This window comes from Camponotus vicinus, unplaced genomic scaffold (genome assembly GCF_025532165.1).
Source record: "Camponotus vicinus isolate PSW18456_S1 unplaced genomic scaffold, iyCamVici1.0 SCAF_10, whole genome shotgun sequence".
Taxonomy (NCBI): domain Eukaryota; kingdom Metazoa; phylum Arthropoda; class Insecta; order Hymenoptera; family Formicidae; genus Camponotus; species Camponotus vicinus.
The window spans coordinates 7,128,907-7,153,573 of NW_028141946.1; the positions used below are offsets into that span (position 1 = coordinate 7,128,907).

The 24,667-nt window shown below is 26.5% G+C and overlaps 5 protein-coding genes and 1 pseudogene across 6 annotated transcripts; all 6 read right to left on the reverse strand.

Moving 5' to 3' along the window:
* Positions 1-150: 150 nt before the first annotated feature.
* On the reverse strand, positions 151-2,083 carry LOC145960835 (odorant receptor 46a-like). Its single transcript, XM_083080534.1, has 5 exons — positions 1,860-2,083; positions 1,218-1,556; positions 661-862; positions 315-467; positions 151-204 (listed from the first exon to the last, which is right to left on the reverse strand). The coding sequence occupies exons 1-5, from the start codon at positions 2,081-2,083 to the stop codon at positions 151-153; spliced, it is 972 nt and encodes a 323-aa protein (XP_082936660.1).
* A 1,678-nt stretch (positions 2,084-3,761) lies between these two features.
* On the reverse strand, positions 3,762-6,170 carry LOC145961054 (4-vinylanisole receptor-like). Its single transcript, XM_083080884.1, has 5 exons — positions 5,644-6,170; positions 4,900-5,235; positions 4,369-4,570; positions 3,993-4,148; positions 3,762-3,897 (listed from the first exon to the last, which is right to left on the reverse strand). The coding sequence occupies exons 1-5, from the start codon at positions 6,003-6,005 to the stop codon at positions 3,841-3,843; spliced, it is 1,113 nt and encodes a 370-aa protein (XP_082937010.1). The 5' UTR covers positions 6,006-6,170; the 3' UTR covers positions 3,762-3,840.
* Positions 6,171-7,242: 1,072 nt separating this feature from the next.
* LOC145960836 (odorant receptor Or1-like) lies at positions 7,243-9,626 on the reverse strand. Its single transcript, XM_083080535.1, has 5 exons — positions 9,032-9,626; positions 8,380-8,715; positions 7,794-7,995; positions 7,564-7,719; positions 7,243-7,290 (listed from the first exon to the last, which is right to left on the reverse strand). The coding sequence occupies exons 1-5, from the start codon at positions 9,391-9,393 to the stop codon at positions 7,243-7,245; spliced, it is 1,104 nt and encodes a 367-aa protein (XP_082936661.1). The 5' UTR covers positions 9,394-9,626.
* Positions 9,627-10,508: 882 nt separating this feature from the next.
* Positions 10,509-12,766, reverse strand: LOC145960838 (4-vinylanisole receptor-like; annotated as a pseudogene).
* Positions 12,767-13,644: 878 nt separating this feature from the next.
* On the reverse strand, positions 13,645-22,683 carry LOC145960839 (odorant receptor Or1-like). The gene is made up of 9 exons (XM_083080536.1): positions 22,322-22,683; positions 21,854-22,186; positions 21,440-21,641; positions 21,071-21,226; positions 20,736-20,788; positions 14,826-15,161; positions 14,232-14,433; positions 13,920-14,075; positions 13,645-13,692 (listed from the first exon to the last, which is right to left on the reverse strand). Exons 1-9 carry the CDS (start codon positions 22,681-22,683, stop codon positions 13,645-13,647), a joined length of 1,848 nt encoding a protein of 615 aa, XP_082936662.1.
* LOC145961051 (odorant receptor Or1-like) lies at positions 16,945-19,449 on the reverse strand. Of its 2 annotated transcripts, XM_083080881.1 has the most exons (5): positions 19,021-19,449; positions 18,362-18,697; positions 17,691-17,892; positions 17,304-17,459; positions 16,945-17,226 (listed from the first exon to the last, which is right to left on the reverse strand). In XM_083080881.1, the coding sequence occupies exons 1-5, from the start codon at positions 19,380-19,382 to the stop codon at positions 17,179-17,181; spliced, it is 1,104 nt and encodes a 367-aa protein (XP_082937007.1). In that variant the 5' UTR covers positions 19,383-19,449; the 3' UTR covers positions 16,945-17,178. The 2 variants fall into 2 exon arrangements, with proteins under 2 accessions (XP_082937007.1, XP_082937008.1); XM_083080882.1 differs by lacking the exon at positions 16,945-17,226 and having other exon boundaries at positions 17,346-17,459; positions 17,642-17,892.
* Positions 22,684-24,667: the final 1,984 nt, after the last annotated feature.

The following is a 24,667-nucleotide window of genomic DNA, read 5'->3' on the forward strand; positions in this document are numbered from 1 at the left end:
GTATTTTAATCTTCTCTGCAGATTTATGTCTTGTAATGCGAGGGATATCAATTAACTTATTTTTTTGCTGTTATTTAATGTTATAATTATACATTTACATATATATGAAATTTTCAAATTAAATTATGATTAATTATTTCCAGTTCTTTATTAATCTTGCGTTTGTGTTAATAAATTGAAGATCGAGTAAGACATTTTAAGCATCTGTAAAAATTATGCAAATGCCTTGAAACTTGATTCGATTTACACGATATTTAATGATAAATTTATTGCGCAAGGTGATTAATGATTATGCAATAACGGAAGATTCTTACCATTACAAAGGAATCTAAATTCACTGAGATATGAGCACTATTAAATTCGATAGGTGTCAAAGATCGATTCATAATTATTAGAAGATCCTTCTTCGTACTGTTGCTAAGTCTCGACCATTCCATATTGTAAATACTGTCCGACAATTGCAGGCTCTAGATGAAAACATAATAAAACATTAAATATAGTTATTATATTTTATGTATATACGTGCTACCATTAATATAACAGAGTATGAGCAATACAATAATTTTTTCTTTTTAAGAAAAGTTTTTCTTATACGATGATATACATATATAGTAATGTTTATATAAATAAACAGGTAAATTGACTAGCTAAAAAAAATACCTTTAGCTTGATTTCATTTCCAAACCAACAATAGTAAAATATTGCTGCTAACATGCAAGCTATACACATTACGAATTGAATATATCCAGCACTGGATGACGTCATAGCTAAATGATATAAATGCGAGCACACCACCAAAGCGCTTACTGTAAATTGAATAGCGATTATTTTCGCAAATTTGTTGTTTACTACATGCGCATACCTACAATTATACAGGATACATTTATTCAATTATCAAGATCTTATTTTCAAAATTCATCATGAGTCATTGCTGTTATTAAATGGATTATCAATTCAATTATTAAATGTTAATCAAAATTGAAAATTTACAAATTTATTATTTTTTTATTTAAGAGAGAGAAAAAGAGAGAGAGAGAGAGAGAGAGAATTTAAGTTTTTTAAAATAGATATGTGTATGATTCTTGTATGTATGTGTAATAATGAGTGCATGTATGTGTGCGTGTGTGTGTGAAAATCAGTTTGCCATTCAAATATCGATCATGTAATAGTAATAAAAAATGATGACTTTCAGAACCTACAGATATTCAGAAACTTACTCAAATATGCAATTGTGATGATATACACAATTGCGAAGATTTTTTTTATTATTCGCGATTTTTGACAATCGATACTCCAAAATTTCGATCTGACAGGAAACATGTAAGAGTAAGCCGCAAATGAAACTGTCGCAAGCAAGATTGACGATACCACTAAGAGTCATGCTCATCATTTGGTGAGTGTATGTGAGATAATATATTATTGCAGAGATTGAGTAATCGAATGGTAGCCATGCTCTATAAGCTAAGTTTTCCTTTCTAAACTCCGTAAATAAGGAGAGCAGAATGATGTACACACAAGTTAGCAAGACAAGAACTAAGTACCAAAATGTATTATTCCTAGAAAATTACAAATCTATTTAGTTTATCTGTATCTAAATATTAATTAGAATTTTTATATTTTTATATTTCGTTAAATTAGAATTTTTTTCTGTAGAAGAGAAGAAAGATTATATATTTTTTTATAAAATATGTTTGAAAAGAATACAACATCTATTTCTGAAAAGTATACAATATATATTGAATATTTTAAAAGTTGTATAATAATATAGAATATAAAATACTAATTTTTTGCTATAATAAATATAATTAACTAATTCTTATTAACCTATAAATACCAGAAATATCTTACTTTATACTTACTCTACCATCTTATCAAATTTCTCTCGAATTATTTTTTCATTTTTGTCCAACGGTGCAAAAGGACTCTCAGTAAGATATTCAATTATCATCGCAACATTTTTATGACTTAAATTCATATTAATAGCTTTGTAACACGCCATGAGCACGATCAGCAGTAGATATAAAGTTTCAGTAAATTCATCAGAATTACTAACATTCAATACAAGATCCATAAATTGCGACATTGAGAATGTGTATAACATTAAAATTATTAACATAGCGTAAGCATTATACATCATGTATTTAAACAACGATGTCGCTGGTTGCCAGCAACCAGCGACGGCGAGGACTGTAAGCGTATATTGCATAGGACGCATTTCCTAATAAAAATTCTTTTGCAGTTTCCTTTTATATAAATCTCATAATTGTAATAATTGTAATCTGTTAATTATTAGTATAATAATTTGTAAATCTTAAAGATTATTAAAATATCTATAAATTGTACGATAATATTTTTAAATAGTGTTCATTTTACACGATTATTTACTAATTAAATTATTTGCTATATATAATTATTCTTTAGAAACGTTAATGTTTTATTAAAAATTATTTATGATGTCAAATATTATATAAAATACTGTAGAAAAAGATTTTACAATAATAAAAGCATTAAGCAATTATTTTATTGCAATAATATTATATCAATACTGTTTCAAAATATAAAACATTTTGCTATATAACTTACATCGAATTTAAAATTTTCGTTCAACTCTCGTTTGCTTCGAAAGATTTAACTTTTTCGCATGGAATAGAATAGAATTATTATAAAACTACTATCTCTTGATTTCCAGAGAGAAACATTTTTCATAGAATTTACTACAAGACAACTATATTATTATCGCAATAACATGCGACAATACGATGCATCTCTTACAAAATAATATATACATAAATCAAATTGTGCTGCGAAATGAAATTTTTATTACAAAATTACCTGATATTGCTCTATTTGCAGTGATAGCAGAGATAATAGGAAAACCATTTATATAGATGAACAAAAGTCTTTCGACATATGTATCGATAGATTATTATTTGTGTGAATTATTTTCGAAGTTTTAGAATAGCTTCCTTATTTTATACCAATTACAAAATGTCATTGTCTACATTTATATAATAATAAGGAAATGGTATGAAATATCTAATATTTTTTCATGGTCCTTTTCATACCTTTCGAGGATGTTGTATAATGAAGACATATTCATTTTCATTAAATCTTGATGTACTTATATACTCGTTATACTTCATTTTTTGTCATCATACAGTCTATGTCCTATCATCGTAATATATCATATCATCGTACACTTTGTTATATATTGATTTTTCTATAGTCGCTATTCCACATGGATGTAAACGGAAAGCAGGAATTACATTGACCTTTATATCTATCGGACTATTCAAGTAAACTACTAACATATATTGAGAAATACCGGAGAAAGGGGTTGCATTTAGAGTCTTTATGTCTCCCTATATTATAAATTTTTGCAGTCAAGCAAGTATATATTTATAAAGCGAGAGAGAGAGAGAGAGAGAGAGAGAGATAGTGTTTCATACAAATTTTCGCACTCGATATTCAAATATTGTCAATTCGTTATATATATTTAATTAAAATAAAACTTTGCATAACACTAAAACTGAAACTATTTAACAATTTTTTATAGTCTTTTGTAATAGATGATAAAAATATATTTTTTATATAATGATAGTGAAATGATATGATATACCTAACATTTTTTTCATATCTTTTCGGGAATCATATTTTTTAAAGCACTATATCATAAAATAATATTAATAAGAATTTGTTATACTAATAGATAATTATTATGGATATAAAGATTTAATAGATGTTAAAATTATTACCGATAATTAGTTTATTGCACTTGTTTATAAATTACTTATTTACAAAAATATCAACTACATCTAAGATATAATAGAGGGATATATATTATTCTTCTTGCACTCGTACTAATAAATTATAAGCAGAGTATGATGTTTTAAGCAACTAAAATAACAAAACGAATAAAATTAGTGAGATTTTATTAATCAAATAATTGTGCACACACAAACACATAATATGATTAAATTTTTTATACTAACCGCTACAAAAGAATCTAAATTCAAGCTAATGATATGTGCAGTAGTGAACTCGATAGGCACTATCGCACGTTTCATAATTATAAGAAGATCCTTCTTAACGTTATTACTTAGCACTGGCCATTCCGTTTGAAAAACATTATCCGCTAATTGAACGCTCTATAAATCAATATGCAACATTTTTTCTTTGTGTGAGCATTATAATTGTGTAAAAAAAGATATTACTTATTTATATTACAAATACTTAATAATACTATTTATAATCTGTTTATTTATATTGCACGATTTAATAACGAGCATTGTAAGAGAGTATTAAAGCGTTATGATAACATATTTGATTTAATTTTAAAATATAATCAAAATTTTATTAAATATATACCTTTGATTTGACTTTATTTCCGAACCAGCAATAAATAAATACTTGTGTCAACATGCAACATGTATATATGATTAATGCAATGTTGTCTACACTCAATGACGATTTGCTCAGTTGAAATAGATTGGAACATATTATTAATGTACTCGTTATAAACTGGAATCCAATTATTTGCGAGAATCTTGCATTTACTAAATATGCAAACCTACAAAGAATTTTTATTTATTTTTATAATATCAATTTTTGTTATTGTAATAGTTGTACCAAAAAGCATGCACATTTTACCATACAAAAATTACTAGTAAAATGGTGATATAAGTTGGTAATAATAAGTTATATCTTTTAGATTAAAAGAGCTTGATTCATTTTAGTTCAGGAAGAAAGATAATCTTAGATTTTACTTATCAACAATTACAGAAATAAGATTTAATTTATATCGCTGTTCTCCGTCCAACATGACAATTAAATATATCATGAAAACCTTGAATAAAATAATGAATATTTTTTTTAACAATTATTATTAGGATAACTAACTCAAATATACTGTTGTGATGATGTACACAGTAGCTCAGAGTATCTTGATTCTTCACAAGTTTTTTTAAACGATATTCCAAGATCTCAATTTGGCAGCACACATGCATTAAGAGGCCACATATGAGAGTATCACAAGCGACATTCACAGTAGCGCAATAGAATGTACTTAGAAACTGATGAGCATACGTGATACAAAATACCATGTAAGATGAATAATCATATGGTACCCATTCTCTGTATGTTAACTTTTTATGCCTGAAATCGGCGAGCAACGATGTCAAACCAGAACATGACCATGATGTCTCGATTAGGAGCGTATAACGTAATGTGTTCATTCTAAAAAAGTGATTAAAGATTTATTTTTGTTATCTCCAAATAAGCTTTAATATGAAGCATTTTTTGATATATCTATTCTGTACAAGAGATTTTTAATATTTGATAGTAAAACTATTAATTGAATATTTTTTATTGATTAATATTTTATTTATTTAATTATAAATTGAATATAGCGTACGCCTTTATAAAATAATTTAAAAATTTTCACTTGTAATCACATATGTAGCATTTTAAATTTTAATCAATAAAGTTAAATTTTGAAATTAAATGAAAAATCATACACACACAATTAAATATAGACAAAATATTTTTTTTAAAATATAATGCCATTTGCAACTTAATTAAAATACAGATCTAAAAGAAATTATTATTGATTAAAAATTTGAATATTATACTTAGAGATCAAACCGTATTAGTTTGTCAAATTTCCGGCAAATTTTCAGCTCGCCTGAATCCAGTGGTTTAAATGGCTCTTCGCTAAATTTATTGATTAATGTTGCAATGTTTGTATAATTAATCCACATAATTAATAACTTATATCCCGAAACGGATACATTTAACATCATGTACAGATTGTTAGTGAAGTCGTCAGGATTATCAACGTTCAGAACAATGTCCATAAATTGTAAAAATGCAAAAGTGTATAAAATGATAATTATAAATAATCTATAGAGAGTGTAAATAACACGTTTAAATAATGATGTCCACGATAGCGGTCGAAAGCATCCCACGAACGTAACAATAAGAAATGTCAAGTTTAGAATGTGCATTTTTAATTAAAGAAAAGATACATACATTGCATTTGTTTATATAACATATTATAAATTTTGTTTAAGTAATTTAAAAAATGTTTAAAGATATTTACTGTTTTCCCGATTACTTTAGTTTGATAAAATCTTTATCGTACGAAAAGAATGAAATAAGAAAAGTAACATTCTTTCACAAAAGTCTACAAACTTGTGACAATCCTAAGGAAATAATGAAAGTATTTTTTATCAACGATATTTCTTTTTTTCTCTTCTATATCTAATATCTTTATGATATATCTATAGTAATTGTTTCCGAGCCAATTCTTCGACGAATTAGCAGAGAGGACTATATTATACATGCAATTTTTATTACATGCCAGAAATGTAATCTCTCATATGTTACGTTCAACACTGAAATCGAGAATATGAAGCAGCAACAAGAAAAAATAAAATTTTCATAGATTTATATATTCAATAGAATATGAAATACAAACTTTCATAATTTCTTAATGTATATCATCTTTTGATACGTATATCGACGATAAAATATATTATTTATTATTGCCTATTGTTACCTAACAGTCGTAGGTTGGCAGCAGTCGGGAGTAAAAATAGATGTACTATCCAGTATTGACAATTTACATAAGCAAGAGAAAGAATCGCATCAAATACGTATGTACTTATAAAATTACTGTCAAGTAGATAGAAGTTAAAAGACATAACAATTTTTAACTCTCTTCGATATTACATTATAAACATGCGATAAGGAAATCAAAAAAGAGAAAGATGCATTTCTTAAAATATAAACAGTATTGTATAACTTCTATTTCCAAAATTTTCCTTAATCATTTTACTTATGAAAGTGTTAAAGTAAAATCATGAATATGATTTTCGAAATATTTTATGCTTTGTATCAGAAAATTTATATGTCGGAATATATATCATATATTGGCAATTGAACGCGCTGATATTAAACTTATAGTATGTATATATAAAAATATTTTTATAATATAAACAAGCGTTGAAAAATATACATACATATATATTTTCGGAAACAATTATTATATGCATATATATTAATAGCTAGATATGTATATATTTATATTGAATACATTAGGATTATTATCAATAACATTTTTATAATTATTATTACTGAAACATTACAATTTTTTCATAATTATACGTTACTAGAAAAATTATATAGTAAAATAAGTTAAAATAATTTATTTTACTTTTGTTTCTATTCTTATTTTTCTTCTTATGTCTGTATCAATAAGTTACAAGCGGAATACGATGTTTTAAGCAACTAAAATGATAAAAATTATATATATAGAATTATTATAAATACGTTTATATTTATAAATATATAGAATATATAGAATTATTATAAATACGTTTATATTTATAAATAAGTCAATAGTAATTTATTTATATAAATACATTTACAAAATTTATTTATTTTATATTTAAATTAAATTTACTAAAACAGTTTTCTTTATTATTTAAATAAATGAGAAATGAACAGTAGAGCTTTATTAATCAATAAGGCCATACATTAAGATGAATTTTCTATACTAACCCCCACAAAAGATTCCAAATTCAAAGTAATAATATATGCAGTACAAATTTCAATGGGTATTGTCGAACGTTGCATCATTATCAAGAGGCTCTTTTTAACATTATTATCCAAGATTAACCAATTTATTTGGAAAATTTTATCCGCGATTTGGATACTCTAGACAAAAATATATAAAATATTTTGTATATATCTTTATATATCTCTAGCAATCTTTATTTTACTAGATATACCTCTACTTTGAGTTTGTTTCCAAACCAGCAATAGATAAATATCTGCGTTAACATGCAGGATGTGTACATAACTAATGGAATATGGTCTGCGTCCAAAGGCGACTTGGTCAGTTGATACAAATTAGAACAAATTACCATCATGCTCATCGTAAACTGAAATCCAATTATATGTGTAAACCTTGTATTCACCAATCGCGCAAACCTGTAATCCATTTTTATTTATAAAATGTGTTATCCTTATTAAGCTATTAAAATTTGTACTATAATTAAATTTATAGATAAATTTTATCATTTGTTGCAATTTTCCGAATTATGAATAAAATTATAAAATGTCAAACAGATTAAGAGAAAAATTAGCGCATTAATAAAGCGTTAGTAAAATTATAGATAATAAATGATAACGATAGAAGTCGATATGTTTTGATATTATATACAATTTCTATATCTTTACTTTCATAATTATAGCATAAAAAATATGTAGGTATGATAAAAAACGTAACTTTGATCATAATATTATTCAATAATGCATAAATAATAAGAACGCTAATTAATACATAATTTTCCGGATTTTAATGTAATAACTAACGTATAAATCCAATCGTGATGGCGTACGCAATAGTCCAGAGTAATTTGACTTCTGGTAAGTTTCTTCAGACGATGTTCTAAGATTGCGATCTGGCAACACACATGCATTAAGAAACCACATATGAGAGTATCACAAGCGACATTTACGGTAGCGGTGTGTATAGTACTTGACATTTGCTGAGCGTATGTAAAACAAAATATCAAGAAAGATGAATAATCATACGGTACCCATTCCCTATATGTTAATCTTCTATGTCTAAAGTCAGTGAACAATGATGTTAAAGCGATGAACAAGCATGTCGTTTCAATCAAGAGTGTATAACGTAATGTATTATTTCTAGAAAGTTGAAAAGATTGTTATATCAGTATTATTTTTAATAGAAATTTTGTGATTTGCTAATTAAACTTTCATTTTATTCTAAACTAGAGGAGATATCATTTATATACTTGTCATTTACATATACTTTTTAAAATATCTATTTGTAATTTCTTTCATATGTCTCAGATTTTAATTAATAAGATAAATCTTGTAAAAATTGAGCTATAATCATAAATATTTTTAAAGACAACTACAATTAAAACAAAATAATCTTAAATATAGAAATATATTAAATAAGAAATTAAATATTATTCCTTAATTAAAATATATTTACCGTATCATCCTATCATATCGCAGTCGTATTTCCATTTCACATGGATCCAATGGCTTGAACGGTTCTTTAGTAAGATAATTAATTAAAGTTGAAATTCTCTCATAGTTAAACCATATGATAAATATTTTATAACATGCAGCAGATGATGTTAACATCATATTCAAAGTATCAATAAAATCATCAGTATTATCAACGTTCAAAACAATGTCCATAAATTGACATATTACAAAAAAAGATAGCATACTAATTACGTATAATCTGTAGATATTGTAAACTGTTCGTTTAAACAATGATGTCCACGATAGCGGTCGAAAACATCCAGCAATCATAACAATTGTACATGTCAATTTCAGAACTTTCATTTTCAATTTTAATTTAATTAAGAGATATACACAATCGTATTAAATTGAGAAACATGTATTATAAATTTTGATAGTATCAGTGTAATTCTGGTAATTTTTAAGCAATATATTTATTATTTAAGATAAATTTTTTTAAGCTGACAGAATTTCTATCGCACGGAAAGTGAGGTCAACTTAATCTCAAAAGAGAGGGCACTTAGGATTGTCTATAGACTTATGATGTTCTCTCTAGTCTATAGACTTATGATGTTATTCTCTAACTGTAACGGCAATTCTCTTGTCAATGATATTTTCTCCCCTACATATTTAGTATCTACATATCTACCTTTCATAATACAGTAATTGTCTCTAAGATAGTTGACATCAATTAGCTGAATGAACTATTTTATATGTAAGATTTATGTATTATTTTCATATGACATTTATATAAAAAAAAAACGAAATTATAATACAGTAAAGAAAAAAGAAGAAGTTTCCAAAGGAAAATACTTAATCAATAAAACACGAGATACGAATTACCTCTATAACATATATTGTTTCATGATATAGTGATAACGAAATATTTCATTTATTATTATCTCTATCTCGACGGTCACCGTCCGTTCTTACGCAAAATAAAGGAAGGAAAAAAATCATGTAAGAAATACGTATATAAAACGGGCAAAAGTAAAATGTATTATATAAAACAATTCATACTATAATATAAACAGATTATATTTCTCTTATGATGTACTATTATAAAAAATGATAAAGAAAAAAAGTGAAGGACTTAATAATATCAATAATGATTCTTTTACATTTGTCTTCTAATCATTCTGTATTTAAAAAAATAAAAAGATAAAATATATTGAAAAAAAAATGTGAGTGCTTTATATTTGAGTATTTTATATTTTGATATACTTTTGTGCATCAAATGAAAAATAAATGGGCATAATTCTTAATACCCAAATACTTAGTGTCAAACACTGTTATATTTGATTGTAATATAGAGAAGTTCGATCATATTTTTTAAAATGTTTATTAAAACAATATCTATGTGCATATCTGTACATATATTATTAATAGGTTTAACAAATTATATATAAATTATTACTAAAAGCAATTTGCAGTTTATACTATTGTTCTTGTATTTGTATTAATAAATTATAAGCAGAGTACGATGTTTTGAGCAACTGCAAAAATAATCATAAGTATATCAAAATTCACACATAAAATCTTTATAAAAATTCACAATCAAAATTCATATTTAAATATATAAAGCAATTTATGATTTTTGATCATGATAAATATTGCTCATGATAATATATTGATACAAAATTATCTAATATGGCATTTTTAATTTTATTTAACATAAGCTATAAATCTTCCTTCATTTTCTATCTTCCTTTTTTTCTATTTCTCAGAAAAAGCACTAGTGAAAATACAACAGAAAAAAATAAAAAAAATTTAATAGTTAGAAAAGTTAGATGCACGATAGTTAGATAGTATTATCCTCTATTTAATACTAACCCCAACAAAAGAGTCTAGATTCACATTAAGAAGATACGCACTTATAAATTCAATAGGTATTATTGCGCGATTCATAATTATCAAGAGGCTTTTTTTGATTTTATTATCTAATGTTATCCATTCGATTTCGAAGATACTATCGATTGAAGGCTCTATAAATTTATTTAATTAACTTTTAATATACATATATCTGTGAGATCTTTTAATTCTAAGTTGTATTTAATAAAAATTTAATTATGTATAACGCGTTTAGTAATATTGAATATACGTACCGTCAACTTGAGTTTATTTCCAAACCAGCAGTAAATAAAAATTTGTGCAAGTATGCAAAGCACATATGTAATTAATGAAATTTGATATGCGCTTAATGCCATTTTGGTTATTTGGTATAAACTTGAACACACTACGAATGTACTGACTAAAAATTGAAATGCAATTATTTTGCTAAATCTCGCGTTAGTCGCGTGTGCGTATCTGCAGACAAAATTTTTTTACAATTAATTGTAACCGGAAGATAAAAAGACAAAAACGATTATCACATTTAATTTTGAAAATCAAAAATGAAGAAGTTAAGATAAAGGGTCTGAAATTGCAGACATAATAAATTATGAAAATTATATGATTTATATTATGAATATAACAGAAATTTTATACAACAACTATTAGAAATTAACAAAAAGTACTTTAAACAAACGAAAACATATATTTTAAAATATATTGTGGAATATAGAATTAATTATTAAAATATCTCATTATTATATAAGTTTTATAAAATTCTTACGAGGACTAACTCAATTATATGATGATGGTGACGTACACAATCGCGTAAAATGCGATCATTTGTGATATTTTTTAAGCGATATTTTAAGATGGTTATCTGACAGCACAAATGTAATAGACCGATAATAAGACTGTCACAAGAAATATTAACGAAACATGAGGCGATGATGCCTAAGTATTGATGAGTGTATGTGAGACAAAATATCACATACGACGAATAATCGTACGGTACCCATTCTCTAAATGTTAATTTCCTCTCTTTAAAATTTGTCAATAATGATATCAAGATGTTACCTGCGCACGATATTATGATCATGATAGTATAGCACATTGCATAGTTTCTGGAAATAACAAGGAATATAATCTAGTTTTGTTCACTTTTCTCTGTTTCTTGCTAGCACGATAAATTTTTACGATATGTAAGAACGGAGCTGTCACTACAGTATAAAAGTTTTATATTTCAAGCACATAATATGTACACAAAATATAAATAATTTGATCTCGTAGATACAAAAAGTATCCAATAACCTGACAAAGTTTTATTATATTCAGAACGCATTTTGAATCTATCAAGGAATATTTCAAAAAAATGATTTGTGGCAAGTTTAAAATACTGTACATTTCATGTTCAAAATTATAATTAACATTATTATTATTACATCTATAGAATATCATTAGTTTTTAGCATATTAAAGATCAAATAACATGTGTTTGTATGCTTACTGTATCATTTTGTCAAATTTTCGTTGAATTTCGATTTCGGCAGGTACCATTGGTTTAAATAAACCCATCGTAAGAGCTTGAATTAATGTTTCGACATTTTCGTGATTCATCCACATACTGAATATCTTATAACACGAAACACACATAGTCAACATCGTGTATAGAGTGCTGGTGAAATCGTCAGGATTGTCAACATTTAGAATAAGATCCATAAATTGCGTGAATGTAAAGCTGTATAAGAAGCTTATTATCAATAATGTGTAAGCGTTATAGCTGCATGTTTAATCAATGATGTCCACGAGAATGGTCGCCAGCATCCAGCGATTGCGAGAATCGTCAGTGTAAATTCCATCACGCTCATTTTTAAAGTCCTTAAATAGTCTCACAATAAATGAAAGTTTTCCTGGCCAAAAAGTACACTATCAACTTTAATCTGAATACGCATAGTCGTGGTCAACTACAACACGTGAAACGATGTAAAGTTTTGTATGCTCCTCGATATCTAATATTTCTTTGAGATATCAATTATGGAAAATTGTCATTGTTGAATTGACTTGAGAACTCCGGAGTATCTATAGCCCGTACAACCCTGAATTTTTTTTTTGATAAATGCTATTATTATTATAATAACTTGTGGAGCGATGTTTTCTTCGAATTAACAACTTTGTAGAATCTTGTATCCACCCAATCTTGTATGTATATATTATGATATAGGCTGTAAACAGAATTCAAGAATGAGGATTCAAACGTATGAAATTTTGATACGTCGTACGCGCAAATTCATTACAAAATATTTTATTCATTACTGTCGCTGTGACTTTACTTTACTTCAATCTGATATTATCTGACTTTTTTCTTCTAGAAATCTTTATGTATTTTTAATTGAGTATAAGGAAAACGCAATATAAATTCAATTTATAATTTATGTTTATACAATATGACGTATATCGCATATAAATAATATTTGGAACTAATCAAAGTAATGATCTGGTAGTCTGTTCTACCATACACGATCCTTCTTATAACATGTAATATTTTCTTACTAATATGTGAAATATTTGAAAAATGTAATATTGTGTTATTATATTACTTGTAATTATGTACATTTTTTCGTAACAAACTATTTTTTTCAAGTACATTATCACTAATTTTAATTTATCAGTTATTGATACACATAAAGTATTATTTATATATTTAGCATATATTGCGTACATAAACGTAATTTTCTCTGCGTTGATTTTATAGCCGTTGCAACAACGTGTATGCAGAATACGATGTCCTAAGTAACTGCAATAAGTAAGTATATTTAAAATTATTTTTCTTTTTAAAAAAACATTTTTGATAGTCGAAATTTTGATAAACAAAATCGAACACTCAATTTTCTCAATGATAATGCAATATATTGACTTAAAATCTTTTTATATTTAATTAAATTATTAAGAGAAAAGAAGAAAAATAACATGATTTTATTTCATCATTTAAATTGGCTGTAAAGATTATAAATCAACACTAACTCCTACGAAAGATTCGAGGTTCATGGAAAAAAGATAGGCGCTAGTAAATTCGATGGGTATCGTTGCTCGATTCATAATCATTAGAAAAGTTTTCTTGAAGCTATTGTTCAGTTTTGGCCAATTCATTTCAAAAATACGATCAGTCAATTGGAGACTCTGAAAATATAAGAAAATGGTAAGGCAATACTTGCGTACTATATTGTCGTAATTAATTAAAACTCTTCAAAAAATTATTGAATTATTCTCTCGTAAAATGTTAATTTTATATATATATATATATATATATATATATATATATATATATATATATACCTTTAACTTGACTTCATTTCCAAACCAACAATATATGAAAATTTCTATCAGCATGCAGACTGTATATAATACTAATGGAAGATATTCTGCGCTTAGTGTTGTCTGGGCCAGTTGATACAAATTGGAGCATACTACTAATGTGCTCGTTATAAATTGAATAGCGATTATTTTCGCGAATCTTTCATTTACCGTGGAGGCGAAGCTGCAATTCAATAAATAAGCTGTATTTTGCAATATATTATGAGAAATTTTTCCGTATATTCTATAATATCGAAATAATTTTTACTTTTTTGTTCGAAAAATACATTTATCCAATGTGTTAAATATTTTCTATTTACGGTAGTTTATGTGATTTCCTTAATATATTAATAATGAATAATTTTATTTCAAGGAAGTTAATTCTAAAAATTAATATATTAATTGCAGAAAATAATGTACATTATAAAATTATATTAAAAATAATGTTGGAAGCGTAATAGTTTGTATAATTTTAAAGGATTATAAATTAGAATAGCTCCCAATGTGAATGAGCATGATCTTTGCCTTTCATAAAAATCATATTTATAAAGATCAAACCGCTTATACGAAACTGACTCAAATATAAGGTCGTGGTGACGTACGCAGTCGCGCAAGGTTTCCCGAGTATGTGACTTGTTGTTCAATCGGTGTTCCAATATCTCGATCTGGCAGCAAACGTGCAGCAGGAGCCCGCAGATGAAGCAGTCACAGGCGAGGTTGACCAAGGCGCACGTTGCCATGCTTGTCAATTGATGAGCGTACGTGAGGTAGAATAACACGGGGGACGAATAATTGAACGGTAACCATGCCTTGTACGTTAGATTCCCTCTTCTGAAGTTTGTGAACAGGGAAGTCAGAGCTATACATACGCATGTCGACCCGACCAGAACGAAGCAATATAACGTGTTGTTTCTATAAAATAAATTTTGAAATCTGTTAGAAAATTTTTAATCCGATCATTCTCTTTTCGTTTGATCCAAGAGCGTCGACATTTATTTCGAGGATTCAATTAACACAGTTCACTGACACATTGTTACTTTTTCCGACAATTTCTTTTGATTATCACTATATTAGTTATATTATAAAATACGTTTTAATACTTATATTTTAATACTTATATACTTATACTTATATTTAATACTTATATTTAATACTTATACTTATATTTAATACTTATACTTATATTTTAATACTTATATATAAAGAAGTGTAATTAAATAATGTTTACCGTATCATTTTGTCAAAATTTTGGCGAATTTTTATTTCACCGGTTATCATCGGTTTAAACGGTTTGTCAGAAAGAGTATTAATAATGTCCGCTACATTCTTACGGTTCATTATCATACTGGATATTTTAAAGGATGCCACACATACAGTCATCATTATGTATAGAACGCTAGTGAATTCCTCGGGATTGTCGACGTTTAGAACAATATCCATGAATTGGGAAATTGCAAACGTATATAATAGAAGAATCAAAATTGTCGTATAAATGTTGTAGAGTCTATACTTGTACAAAGATATCCATGATACTGGTCGCCAGCATCCAGCGATTGTCAAAAATGCAAGCGTTAACTTCAATAAATCTGTTTTAGTTCTATCTTCGGTTTTATCGTACCGAATAGCATCAAGTTTCTTTGAAACATTAGAATCATTGGGAATTAACATTTGTCTAAAGTAATTATTACCAATTCTAGGTACAAAGGAAAAAAAATCTTTCTGTAAAATTATATTCTATAGAAGCCGATTTTTTTCGATTCACATATAAATGATATATATCATTTAAAAAGCTAAGAAACAGAACGAGAATTTATTATCAATGATTGCAAATCATGCACATATAAATTTAGAAAAATTTTGTAGAAAATAATGCAAACAAATTTTAATCTCGCGATGAATAACGATTAGTATTTTCTACAAGACTGACCACCTTAGGATTTCTATAGACACTGTCTATAGATGATATTTTTCCGTTCATATTTTCTATTTGACTGTTATGTAATTATCGTAATGTAGAAATTAGTAATATTACATTTATTGATGGAATATTTTTATTTCAGATTGAATCGTCAGTGGAAATTTTTATTGAATGTAAATTTTATATGATAATGATATATAATGCTACTGTTCTCAATGCGAAAAAAAAGAAATATAGTGAGATGAATACAGAAGATAATGGAAGATAGACATATTCCTGTTTGGTTTATAGACCGTCGATTATTTCTCCATGCAATCTTGATGAAGGTAAGATTTGTCGCATCTGTTAAAAATTATTTTATTTCACTATTACTGATATTTGCCCAGTATTTTTTTATATTGCAGCAAGTGTCGCAATCTATTCTATATCCACATTTCCACATTTATATTTATTGAGAAAAATTTTAAGTACAAATAGAAATATGCTATATAATGCATAACTAATAATAGTTTTAGAAAAATGAACTTACATTTTAGGAATAATTTGCATGATGAAAATTATTGTACTTTCTGATATTTGTTTATATTTGCACAGATTATTCTATTTTATTCACAAGTTAGCCTAATTTTCAATTATTTCAGGAAATATATTTTTATAATACGTTACACTCCCCCTCCCTTTAATATCTTATTGAATATAAATAAAATTTAACCACACTTGTAGTCAACGTATGTTTAATCACAGTCATCATACTTGAATTTTTAAGCACTCGAAGACAACAGTTTGATAAAAAATATAGATAAAAGATGTAATACAAAATATATACAGACTAATAATACTTTTTTATTTACGTATATAAGATATGCAATTGCATAAGAAATTTTAACTCCATCATTACAGGTTTTTATCCTTGTTGGTTAATATTTTTTGACACTACGTTCTCTCTCTTTTCTCTCTCTCTCTCTCTCTTTCTATTTATCTATCTGTCTATCTTTAAGGATATTATTTTTTTTACATTTGTTGAAGTATACTATATGCCGAATACGATGTCTTGAGCAACTGGAAAAGATGCCAATTCTTAAATAATGCTATCGAATAAAATTTATCACAGTCATAAAAGTTAATTTATTGCTGACCTTTACAAAAGAGTCTAAATTCACTGTAAAAATATATGCGCTAGAAAATTCAATTGGCCTCAGAGAACGATTCATAATCATTATAAGGTTCTCTTTCACTTTCTTGTCGAGATTTATCCAGTCCATTCCGAAAATCTCATCGGTTAATTGATTGCTCTGGAAGTTGTTAAATAAACATAAATCGGGATAGTATGATATATATTTTTTATTATGGAATAATAATGCTTCATTATTACGTATAATATTATATGTACTATAATAATATTATATGTAAAACATTTTAGAAATCAGTTTTATATATTTATCTTCTAGAATTTTGTTATCGCACACATAAATACCTTGATAAAATATGTTCAATGCTTACGTGATTATGCACTTAATCAATACCTTTAGTTTTATTTCATTCCCGTACCAACAATAAATAAAAATTTGTATAGTCATACAGATTGTGTACGCTATCATTGGAACATATTCCGCACTTAAGGTGCTCTTCGCCAATTGGTATAAATTGGAGCACATCACCAGCATGCTTATTGAGAACTGAACAGCAATTATAGTCCTGAACTTTTCATTTACCATATATGCAAATCTATAAAAGAAAAATATTATTAGTTAAAAAATGTTTAAATTATTACTACAAACTTTATACGATAAAAATAATAATCGATTAAATTAGATAATCCTGTTTTAATATATAATATATAATTAATATTTAATATATAATTGAGATATATATAATATATATAATATCTCAAAACTAAGTATATAATAAATCAAAGCATGCAATTTAACTTTAAAAAAATATTATAACGAGTTAATTATTATTTTAGAAATTTATCAATTATCATGTAATTCATATCTTAATTTCATAACAGTCTTAATCAATTTTAATTCAGCATCCTTTTTTTAAACATGCTTATTAAATGTTGAACAATGTAATAATTTGAAAAAAGCTATAAAATAATTAAAATATTTTTTAATATTATATATTTTAGATTTTAGATCAACTAAAAGAATATTTAAGTTGTGCGCATGAAATATATTATAGAAAAACTGACTCATAGATACGGTCGTGTTGATATACACATTCACCCAAATTTCCTCCATCACGCAAGCATTTCTTCAATCGACACTCCAAGATCTCGATCTGACAATAAATATGCAACAGCAATCCGCAGATCAGACAATCGCAGGCAACGTTTACGACGGATGCAGCTGTCAAGCTTATTAATTGACGGAAGTAAATAATATAATACATTATGCCAGATGAATACTCATATGGTATCCATTCCCTGTATGCTAACTCTCCTCTCCGGAAGTCCGTGAATAAGGATGTTAAAGTCATGTACCCGCATGTTACCTCGATCATAATAGCGTAGCATATAGTATTAGTCCTGCAAAATGACTATGGGGACTGGAATAATTCGAGATGATTTTATTTAATGTTTTCTTCCTTTAATTAAAGATAAAGGAAATATGCTTTTTGTATTCAGATAACATAAAGGAGAAACATTTTATTTACTCTTACGTTTTCTTATATTTATATTATATTAAAAATATTTCGTATTTTTTGGCTATGCTTGTCAATTCCAAATATATAATATTGAATATATTATGATATTGATGTAGTCATGGAATACAATAAAAAATTAAAATGTATAGATTTCTTAATAAAACTGTAACATAATAGCAACACGCAAATATTTCAATTGCTTACTGTATAATGTTGTCAAATTTTTGTCGGATTTCAATCTCATCCGATTCCAATGGCCTAAATGGTTTCTCAATTAATTTCTCGATTAATATTTCGATGTTTTTGCGATTCATAACCAGATTGAGCATCTTACAGCAAGCGATCATCAGAGCCAGCATTACATAAAGAGTATTCGTGAAATCATTAGGATTATCGACATTCAAGATGATATCCATGAGTTGCGGCAACATAAAGGTGAACAGTAGTAAACTTACGAAAATTGTGTATGTGTTGTATATTGTTTGTTTACATAACGAGGTCCAGGAAACTGGTGGCCAACATCCCGCCACCGTGAGAATTTTCAATGAAACTTGCATGACTCGCATTTCTTAAAATTTCTTACTCGATTCCTCTTGTATTAATTTAAATGTCTATAATATTTTATATTGTATTGTACTTCTCTACAACTGTGCAATATAAAATTATTAAAAATTTATTTTAAAAATTCTATAAGAGAAAAAATAATATATATAAAATTAAAATCTTATAAGTCTACATAAATTCATTGCTTTAAAAAGTCACATTTAAAAATGCAGTTTTTAATGTTACATAAAAATATTGCACACTTTGTACACAAACTTTAAATATATATATATTTTATATTGTATTGTACTTCTAATAATTGCTTTTTTTAATTCTAACAAATTAAAATCACTTTTGCATGCAAATATTTTATACGTATGAAAAATATCAAGTAATCTTGTTGATCTTGCACACTGATATTTTTTTAAAACAATTTTACGAAATTCCGAAAAGAATCTTACAATGTCTATAACCATGCAACGCAACTTTCTTTACTCAATTGTCTGTCTAACTTCATTCTTATAGACGTGTAATTATAATAGTACTGAACCCTTGCAAAATATTTTGATCAGTAATATTATACTTTTATAAGTAATATGCTATATGTTTCCTTTCTTTTGCGGACTTTACATAGCATAAAATGACAAATGCAACGTTATATTGAACCGTAAGAAGGGAAATAATGCAGGAGAAGCTTATGGACAACTAAAGCCTCGATAGACTAGGTATTACAATCGCCATGAAATCTTGATGCAAGTGATATATACTTATTTAGAATTTTATTATTTTATTAATGTCGGAATTTTATTGCTGTCACCAGTTCTGCCTCATATGTTCGATTATTATAGTCCTTCCCCTGATATCGATTTACTCGGAATTCTGATAGAATACAAGTAATTTCAAGATCCATTAAATATACATATATAGGTGGAGTGAATCTCTAATGTATTAAGAATGCGTATCAAGAGATACATATCCAGTCACTATTTCAGTGCTAGCAAAGTATCATATTGCGCAAAAATTTTTATATACACAATTAATTTAGTATTATGTGGTGTGTTAATTATTTCAGAAACAAATATTGTGAAAATATTGACCTCTCCCTTCTTATTTAGGTAAATCTTTTTTTTGTTTCATTATCACAATGTTAAAATATTCATAGAAAACTCTTATTAATACTCTTATTAATTAAAGATCGCAAATTATATCTAGTAAAAGAAGAAAGAAAATATATTAATCAATTATTATTTATTTGTATGCTATAATGTTATGTGGTAACAGATAAAATTTAAATAATTAATATTAATTAACAATTATACGCAATTGAATTGGAAAACATTATGGCTAATCTCTATACTATTTTCCGTTTAAATTATGTTGTTCCCATCTGCTGTAATATGTTATAGGCAGAATATGATGTCTTAAGTAACTGCAACACAAAAATATGAACATTTTCAATCTTATTTTCCAATTGATTTTCCTTTTTTCTTTCTCTCTTTCATAAAATATTGACTAATATTCTAATTATGACTGTCATAATAATAATTAAAATATTGTAAAAAAATTGATTTTTATAAGTAAAACAATAATTTAACATAGTATAATTTAAAAAAAAAATATGCATCAAAAATATTTTATATCCATATTTTTTATTAACTTTTCTAAAAACTATGGTTGCATTTTTTACGTGACAATGATTTGAGATACTAACGCTTACGAAAGAGTCGAGATTCATCGTGAGGATATACGCGCAAGAAAATTCAATAGGTACTAGAGAACGATTCATAATAACCAATAAACCCTCTTTTCCACTTTGATCTAGTGTCAGCCATTCCATTTTAAAAATGTTAGCGGATAGTTCACTGCTCTATATAAACAAAATGTGACACGTAATAAATAAAATAAATTAAATTAAAATATTACATGCAATTTCTGTAGATAAGATTAAACTTCTCTTTTAATTTCAATTACACATATTTGACTTTGTTAAATATAAAATTAAAAGTATTTTTCATCTAACATTTTTGTAAATATCTTATGTTATATATAACATTTAAGCTTTCAGGAATATGCGTCGTACCTTTAGCTTAACTTCGTTTCCATACCAGCAATAGATAAGAATCTGCGCCAACATGGAACATGTATATAATATCATTGGAAAAGATTGCGCGCTCAACGTTATCTTCGCCAATTGATATAAGTTAGAGCAAACCACTAGCGTACTCACTATAAATTGAATGCCAATAATTATCTGGAATTTTTCGTTTACCATAAATGCAAACCTACAACAGAAAAATATCTTGAGAGAAACATGTTTAACTTTGAAAATATTTACCTAAGATTTTATTTTGGAGATACGAAAATAATTAAATTAATGACACATTCAACACAATCGTACGCAGTACTTATTCATTTAAATGAACGTAAATCATATTCTTTACAATATTTTTCCTCTTATTTTATAATTTGTAAGATTGTATTTAAAAAAACTAACTTAAATATACTGTCGTGCTGATGTACACATTCTCGCAGATTATTTCGACCGAGTGAGATCTTTTTCAGCCGGCACTCGAGTATCTCGATTTGACAACACACGTGCAACAATAGACCGCAGATCAGAGTGTCGCAAGCTACGTTCACTACAGATCCGAACATCGTACTTATTAATTGACGAGCGTATATCACGTAGAATACCACTTCGGAATAGTTATACGGAGTCCATTCCCTAAATGTTAGATTGCCTTTTCGAAAATCCGTGAATAATGACGTCAGCGCGGTGTACGCACATGTCGTCTCGACCAGGATTGTGTACCACAAAGTCTTGGTTCTACAAAATAACTAAGTGTTTTGTTGCGAATATTTTCTTTTATGTTATTGTGTTTTTGGATTTGTAATTTAATTATTGTTGAGAACTTTTTTGGCATTTTATGTATATTTGCAAAAATGATTTTTTAGTACTTACTGTATCACTTTATCGAATTTGTGTCGAATTTCTATTTCATCAGCTTCCAGTGGGATAAACGGTTTCTGTATAAGAATATTAGTTAATGTCCTAATATTTTTGCGATTCATCAAAAGACCGGTCATTTTACAAAGAGACATAATCATGGCAAGCATGATGTAAAAAGTATCCGCAAAATCGTCAGTATTATCAACGTTTAAGATAATATCCATGAGTTGAGGTAACATAAAAGTAAGCAACAAAAATGTTATAAAAACTGTATATGCATTATACACAGTGCGTTTATACAATGATGTCCAAGAATTTGGCGGCCAGCATCCCACAATCATAAGAATTTTTAGTGTAAATTCAAGAACCTGCATCTTATAAGTTTTTAATTACATTCTCGATTATAACAAGTAAAACGTTGATATACATATACATTGAGAAAAAAAATAGTTTACTTAATATATAATTAAAATTATAATATAATTAAATAAAAATAATTATATATAATATTATATTATTCTAAATATTTTTTATATAGTAATATTATAAAAAAAAGATTAGCAAAAATTTGCAATTTAAATTACCATTACAGAATATTATGATTTATTTTTATAATTAATGCAGTATATAATTAATTTCAAATCCTTAATATGATTTTTAATGCACAGATTGATGTACAAAATATAACATATAATAATCTAAAATAGAATTAAATAAATAAGAGATTCCACGTAAAAAATTCCATAAGTAGAAAAAATATTGAATCATAATTATAATACCAGGATTAAAAAACTGTATATATTGTCACATGTGAAGTATATAGAACATTTTGTCCCTTTTCAATAAATGTGGCCCTCCTATCAATAATACTGTAAACCGATTTCACGAGATTCCGATCAATCTTAGAATGTCTATAGCCATATATCATGACTTTCTAATGACTATTGTTCGTCTAGTTTCCCCTCTGCACTCGCCAGCTATATAATTATCATGATATCAAACTCACAATATTTCTCCACTTTTTCATGTTACAACATACGAGACTGTATTCAAATGCAAATTTTATGCGACAACCATTTACTACTATAATGTCGTTAAATATTATAGCGGGGAAAATGCAGAAAACTAAGGTTGAAATGTATCTATAAATTGTGTTTTATTTTCATAAAAAATTGCAATATATGTGCATGCAAATAATCCAATTTATTTTATTAGTAAATATTTAGCATTGCTCTAATTTTTATCTAGCTACAACTTCATATCGTTCATCTTTATATGCTAGTCATTTCAGTTTCTGATATTGATTTGAATATGTGATTCTATGTAGTGATTTCTGATAAAGTATACAAAATACAGCAAAATCTCATTACATATATGTATAATGTATACAGTATAGACAGTGCATTGTATTTTACACATCATTGTAATATATGCTTCTTTTTACATTTTAAAAAAAAATCAGTGTCAGAATTTGTTTAATATTTAATTTTATTTTAAACATATACATATTTTACAATGCATAATATAAATCAAAAAATTAAAAATTTTGAAGCAGAAATATTTTCTATAATCGATATGTTCTTATTTGACAATAAATTAAAAGTGTTTAGATAAAATGAGATTTTTATGAAAATGATTTCGTTGAGTTTCTTACCTAATAAAAGTTTTTTAATGCCTATTAACCAATTTTTAATTCATTTTAAATTAAATATGCAATTATAATATAACTAATTACTTACATGTGATAGTTTTGATCTTCTTTGGCATTTTTCTTTCGAATTTTTCTTAATTGGGCACTCGATCTTCAAGCACTTGACTTTCGGCGAAAACTGCGACTACAGCTTAAGGTGGAAGCACATAAAATTGCATAGGTGCATAACTATAAGCATAAGGAAATTGATTGGTCCACAAATATATGGATAAGAAAATGAACCAATCAATTTTCTTATGCTTATGGTTATGCGCTCCTGCAATTTTATGTGCTTCCACCTTTACAGTGCAGTGTTGGCAGGCGGGTCAAGTTTGAACTTGCGACTCTTCATATGGCAAGCAAAAGCCTTGCTGGCTCAGTCACACGTTGCCACAAATATGCAATTACATATATATATATATATATATATATATATATATATATAATGAAAAAAATGTAATTATCGTTTTATCCACAGATAAAATTATATATATATATATATATATATGTATATATATATATAATGAAAAAAATGTAATTATCGTTTTATCCACAGATATTGCGTGTAATATGCATACTTTCACAAATATTAATCATTATTATCATATATATCTAATAATTAGTAAAAATTACAATGGAAAACTTAATATTAATAATTATACTTTATA

Bases quoted from the DNA above. Each gene is read 5' to 3' on its own strand.
- LOC145960835 (XM_083080534.1), bottom strand. From the start codon at position 2,083: ATGTCGCAATTTATGGATCTTGTATTGAATGTTAGTAATTCTGATGAA. The intron at 468-660 runs GTATTTTTTTTA...GTTTTCATCTAG, and splicing joins GAAATGAAATCAAGCTAAAG to AGCCTGCAATTGTCGGACAG. The intron at 205-314 runs GTAAGAATCTTC...TAATTTTTACAG, and splicing joins ATTTAGATTCCTTTGTAATG to ATGCTTAAAATGTCTTACTC.
- LOC145961054 (XM_083080884.1), bottom strand. From the start codon at position 6,005: ATGCACATTCTAAACTTGACATTTCTTATTGTTACGTTCGTGGGATGC. The intron at 5,236-5,643 runs GTTTGATCTCTA...TCACTTTTTTAG, and splicing joins AAATTTGACAAACTAATACG to AATGAACACATTACGTTATA. The intron at 4,149-4,368 runs GTATATATTTAA...ATTGATTTATAG, and splicing joins GAAATAAAGTCAAATCAAAG to AGCGTTCAATTAGCGGATAA.
- LOC145960836 (XM_083080535.1), bottom strand. From the start codon at position 9,393: ATGAAAGTTCTGAAATTGACATGTACAATTGTTATGATTGCTGGATGT. The intron at 7,996-8,379 runs GTTAGTTATTAC...AATGGATTACAG, and splicing joins CATCACGATTGGATTTATAC to GTTTGCGCGATTGGTGAATA. The intron at 7,720-7,793 runs GTATATCTAGTA...ATTTTTGTCTAG, and splicing joins GAAACAAACTCAAAGTAGAG to AGTATCCAAATCGCGGATAA.
- LOC145961051 (XM_083080881.1), bottom strand. From the start codon at position 19,382: ATGCGAGTCATGCAAGTTTCATTGAAAATTCTCACGGTGGCGGGATGT. The intron at 17,893-18,361 runs GTCAGTTTTTCT...TTTCTTTTATAG, and splicing joins CAACACGACCGTATCTATGA to ATTTGCATATATGGTAAATG. The intron at 17,227-17,303 runs GTCAGCAATAAA...CATCTTTTCCAG, and splicing joins ATTTAGACTCTTTTGTAAAG to TTGCTCAAGACATCGTATTC.
- LOC145960839 (XM_083080536.1), bottom strand. From the start codon at position 22,683: ATGCAGGTTCTTGAATTTACACTAAAAATTCTTATGATTGTGGGATGC. The intron at 20,789-21,070 runs GTTAGTATCTCA...TTTGTGTTGCAG, and splicing joins ATCTCGACTCTTTCGTAAGC to TTACTTAAGACATCATATTC. The intron at 15,162-20,735 runs ATAATTTAAACG...TTTATTTTATAG, and splicing joins TTACAGCAGATGGGAACAAC to AAACAACACGTTATATTGCT.